Source organism: Oryzias melastigma, linkage group LG19 (genome assembly GCF_002922805.2).
Source record: "Oryzias melastigma strain HK-1 linkage group LG19, ASM292280v2, whole genome shotgun sequence".
Lineage (NCBI taxonomy): Eukaryota > Metazoa > Chordata > Actinopteri > Beloniformes > Adrianichthyidae > Oryzias > Oryzias melastigma.
This window is the reverse complement of record NC_050530.1, coordinates 24,681,704-24,686,901: the sequence shown is the minus strand read 5'-3', so window position 1 is coordinate 24,686,901 and position 5,198 is coordinate 24,681,704. Positions and strand designations below refer to the sequence as shown.

Genomic DNA, 5,198 nt, shown 5'->3' with positions numbered 1-5,198 from the left:
GGACCTTTCTGTGTGGAGTTTGCATGTTCTCCCCGTGCATGCGTGGGTTTTCTCCAGGGACTCAAGCTTCCTCCCACCGTCCAAAAACATGCTTCATAGGTTAATTGGTTACTCTAAATTGTCCCTATGTATGAATGTGAGAGTGTACGGGTGTGTGATTGAGGCGCTGCAACAGGCTAGCAACCTGTGAAGGTGTATCCTGCTTTTGCCCAACAGTAGCCAAGTGACTCTATAAGAGAATAAACAGGTTTATAAAATGGATGATGTTAGTAAATCCTCAGTGCTTCGTTAAGGTTCACTTGCCTATCACCAATGAATCCAAAGATAAAAAACAGAAACACAGAAAAAGTTCAGCAACAAAACAAGGAAATTTTAGGCTTGAAAATGAGCACAAAACAAAATTGCTGAGCAGTCAAAACATATTCAGTTCAGGACACATGAGGTTAATAAAACAGCTGAGAAGGAAAGGAGATGAGGAAAGACCTGATTAGCAACTTCTGTAGGTCTGGTGACACAGGAAACAGTGACACATTTCACTGATTCACTCGTATCCGGAAGGAATACTGAGGATAAGAGCCACCAGGAATGTCTTCAGTATTTAGGTCTTTCTTGAGAGACAGAGAAAACTTTCAAACTGAGGTGAGTAGAGGTGTTGGGGAACCCCATCGGACAGATTTTTTTCTATCTCAGCATAAGCTCCATGATAGAAAGAAAAATACTGTATATCTTCCAGTAGTGGCCGGTCTCCAATAAACACCAGGTCTAACAGGTGTTCGTTACTGTGGTGCAGCGGTAGGGCGGTCGACTTCCGATTGGAAGATTGCAGGTTCACTCTTAAGCACAGTAAGGATGTGCAAAGGAGCAGAAGTCCGAATGGCTAAGAAGATCACAGAACTCATGGTTCAGATCCTTTTTCAGATCAGTAAAAAGTAAAAAAAAATAATAATAATTTTAAAAAGCGACAAAAAACAAGATAAAAGCCTATAAGCTCAAATTCTTCAGAAGCCAATATTAAATTTTGCAACCCCGCCTCAGGGACGTTTGCTGTCTTTGTTTTAATTTCCTTCAGTTTCTAATGTTTCTGAATTCACTAATGGAAAAGTGATTCTTATTGACTCAGCGTGGAAACGCTTGAAGGCATTAACTCTGGGTTACCAGGTGGAGACTGATTAAACAAACTGCTATTGACTGTTTCAAAATAACACTAGGGTTAGCAGGTTTGGGGTTGATAAACCCTACAGTCAGTTTGAGTTTGGGTCTGATTTTTCTTTTAATGGATTTATTTCAAGCATTGAAAATTATTGAATGATTCAATAAAAATTCCAATTTCAGATATCCAAAACATTTTAGTCATCACGTTGATAAGGATATAAAGAAAAATGAACAAAGATGTTAGAAGATACTGCTTTCTTCTGGGCAGAGTAATTCGTAATCAGAAGACTTTTTTTGCGGTAATGTATAAAAGATACAATACAAAACTAGTTAAAAACACAGAAAACATGAGAAAAATCATGAAAATATAAACATTTATAATAAAACTAGTATAATAAAATGAAATTAATGTATTAAGAAACAAACAATTCACCACAAAATAGGAGAACAGAGTTAAAATAAAGTTGCAGTCTTCAGTGCAGAGGGACAGTGTAAACACGGACATGAGTGGATGAAGGCGATTGGGTTCATAGACATTACACAATCACTACTTAAAGAGGCTACTGGGGAGCAGAGCCAGCAAAGGCACAAAACAATCTGGAATATCAAGTCAGAATTAGGATGAAAACTGAACAGAATTTCCGCTCCATCTGGATCAGTCTGGAGCCTCTAAGTGCCCTTGCTGCCTCCGTTTTCTGTCAGAGATTTCAGCTCGTGCTGACTTGTTGACTGAGCTCCAGATGAAGACTCTGAGCCTCCACCTTTATCCTTCCTGCAGACCAGGATAGGGGACAGCGCCCCCAGCAGTGCCTTCCGGAACATGGAGCTGGAAAAGATGTAAACGATTGGGTCCAGGGCTGAATTCAAGAAGTTCAGACCCAAAGACACAATGGTGAGCTGGGTGAAGGTGTAGAACGCTGAGCAGTCCCACGGGCGGAATGAGCGGATGACCCAAACCCCAATGGTTGTGACTGTGGTGGGTAGGAAGCACACAAGGAAAACCGCCGCAATGGCAGCGCACATTCGTATGGCTTTGGAAACTTTCTCCCGTTTTCCCATCTGCCTCTCCTTCAGGAAGCTGGAGATCCGAATGGAGCAGAAGAGCAGCAGGGTCATGGGAACGATGAACTCCAGCACGGTGAGGACACGGTGCATGCCCACCAGGAAAATGATGGCACTGGAAGCCTCTTTGTAGGAGGTGAAGAAGAAGCACTGCGTCCTGTTCCCGCTGCCCTTCAGGTGGTTGTAAGCCAACATGGGGAGCCGAGGACTGATCACCAGCAGCCACACAAACACTGCCACCAACGCAGCCTGCCGCATGCTCATGCGGTTAAAGCGGTGGTGAGGGTGGACCACCTGAAGGAAGAAGATAGAGGAAATCAAAGAGATTCATAAAAGGTTCGTGACCTCAACAGGTCATAAAAACATCAAAGTAGCAACTTCTTATTTCATACCCAAATGGTGATACATTTTAAAGAGGAAAGCTCTGGTTACATTTTCAATTGCAATGAAATAAAGTGCTGAACAGCAACACTCTCCACATGGCAAAGGAGAGAGGCGTGTTCAAGCAGGTTGGAACAGGTGGAGGGAGGCTCCAGCTGGGATGAGTGACTAAAGAGAGTCATCAAGGATGAAAGGAAAAGAGAGCAGCCTATTGATGGTTTGGGGATGTCAAACTCAATCGCACAGGGGGCCAGAATGCAAAACACACCTTAGGTCGCGGCCGAACATAATAAACAGTTATTGAACAATATAAAACTGCATTTTTAAAACTTTAAAAACTAAACTTTTAAAAAAATAATAATTAAGAAACTAGATATATAGCATTACCAGTGATAGTGCTAGTGGGAATGCTCTTAGCTCAATCTGGCAGCTGAAGATGCTGAAATTGATAGCTAAAAGCACTGAAGCTGATAGCCAGATAAACATATTAGTTAAATATCAAATTAGCCTAAAACAATAAAACTTAGGTTAGCCAAAACAGCTAGCATATAGCTTAAAAACATCAAACATTCAAAATATCTTAAAAAAAAACGAAACAAAAAAAACTAATAACACCAAAATTAGCCACAACAGCTAGAATGTATCCTAAATATTAGCTATAACTCCAAAGAGTCTTTAAAAAGCCTAAATTAGCCATAACAGCTAGCATGTAGCTGAAATATTAGCTGATCTCCAAAATGCCTAAAAAAAAAACAGAGAAAATGTCAAAATAGTCCAAAAACCTAGCAGAATGCTTATTTTTAAAACTGTAACTTTTTAACATAATTATGAATAATAAAAAGGCAATAATATTATTCCAGAATAAATCAACTTAAACCTTAAAAAACTTTCAATATTTTACTTTCCATGAAATACATATTTTGTAAAAATTATAAAAGTTAAAATTAGGTGCAAGATAACATCGGGCCATTAATAACTCTAAAATAAAACGATCTGGAGGGCCAGATCTGGCTTTGACTTTGACACATGTGGTTTTAGAGCATATGTGTCAAACTCCAGGCCTCAAGTCCCACATGTTTTCCAATATACCCTACTCTGGCATGTTCTGTTTGGCTGGACACACCTGAAGCAGGCAATCAGCCATGAGTAGAACTTGAATACCTGGAAATCAAGCAGACACAGTGGGCCTTGCAACCTGGAATTTGACACCCCTGGTTGATGCAGAGACTGGAGGCAGAGCTGGAGGAAGTAGAGATGAAAATGCTCTGGGAGAGACTAGGATGGATCAGGAATTAATCTATCAGAGGAACAGATCATGGTGGATGTTCTGAATAATGAATGCAGGGAAGCAGATGGAGATGTTTGTACATGTTGAGGTTGGAATCTATCCGGAGAGATCTTTATATGTGGTTCACATGTGATTCTTCCTCTCCTCTATTTTGGCTCTCTAAATAAAAATAAATGAATTTAACTTTAAAAGTATAAAGTCAGTAGTAAAGTAAAACGTAGGTTTGGGCATTGATTGGGTTTTATTATGTTTTGGTTCCTAATCGTTGTAAATTTTGGTGATTCATTAATACAAAATAATACTTATATCTGCACAAATCAACACATTCTCATTCCCAGTTCACATATTGACGGATGGTGAAGACCTCCAGGTCAAAAATTGACGTTTTCGGTGTCATCTTTTTTGACGCTTTGGCTGTTCCTATTAAATCAAAGCTCCCCAACCTCCAAACCGCAAACCGATGGCCCGCACTAAAAAAGGTAAATACCTTGTGGACCAGATTCTGGTTTCTGAGGCTCCGGTTCAGTTCTATCATGCACACACATCCTCAGGATTAGACCATATTCTGCCTTCCTACCTTAAAGTAGCGGTAAACGGCCACCACCGTCATGAGTGTGATGCTGGCTGTCCGGTTGGAGAACATCAGAAACAGGTTGAGTCTGCACATCACATCCCCAAACACCCAGTGGCCCCTGAGCAAGGCATCAATCCGTAGTGGGAGGCTCACTAATGCCAGGAAGTCTGCGATGACCAGGTTGAAGAGGAACAGGTTGTTGGGGTTCCAGTTCTTCAGTTTGAAGCAGAAGATCCACAGAGCCACGATGTTTCCCAGAAGCCCCAGAATAACGTCGGCAGTGAGGACTGGAGGCAGAATGATGCCTTCCAGCTGGATGCCCACTGGCGGGCAACCAGCACCGCCCTCAGGAGCTGGAGATGTGAGGTTTTGCTCCGATGACATCTTCCCGAATAGTGATCATTCCGACAAGAGCGGAGTGAAAAAGAGAGCATTGAGAAAGGAGGAGGTGTGACCAAACCAGGGGAAGTTACCACATTCAGAACTTTCCCTCGACTTCTGCTTTTCTGTCAGGACATGCAGCTTGAAGAAGTTCAGGTGCTTTAGTAAAACACATGTCGGTTTGAACGTAACCACATTCCTCACTGAATCAAAAACGGAAACTACATAAACTAAACTGAAGAGTGAGGACTGTGCTCTGTGGTTTGGTTTGTTTGAGCTCTGTCATGTTTTCTGCTCCGTTTGTGGTCACAATGACCTGGTTTCACCTAATAATCTGCTACGGCTTTCTTCAGGTAAATG

The 5,198-nt window shown here is 41.4% G+C and overlaps 1 protein-coding gene across 1 annotated transcript; it reads right to left on the bottom strand.

Annotated features, from left to right (window-relative positions):
- Positions 1-1,178: 1,178 nt before the first annotated feature.
- Positions 1,179-4,863, bottom strand: LOC112154407 (hydroxycarboxylic acid receptor 2). The gene is made up of 2 exons (XM_024285304.2): positions 4,461-4,863; positions 1,179-2,508 (listed from the first exon to the last, which is right to left on the bottom strand). The coding sequence occupies exons 1-2, from the start codon at positions 4,839-4,841 to the stop codon at positions 1,822-1,824; spliced, it is 1,068 nt and encodes a 355-aa protein (XP_024141072.1). The 5' UTR covers positions 4,842-4,863; the 3' UTR covers positions 1,179-1,821.
- Positions 4,864-5,198: the final 335 nt, after the last annotated feature.

What these genes read in the sequence shown, in the direction of transcription:
- LOC112154407 (XM_024285304.2), bottom strand. Translation starts at nt 4,841, where the DNA reads ATGTCATCGGAGCAAAACCTCACATCTCCAGCTCCTGAGGGCGGTGCT. An exon ending in CCGTTTACCGCTACTTTAAG is followed by an intron (nt 2,509 to 4,460) that starts GTAGGAAGGCAG and finishes TTCTTCCTTCAG; the next exon opens with GTGGTCCACCCTCACCACCG.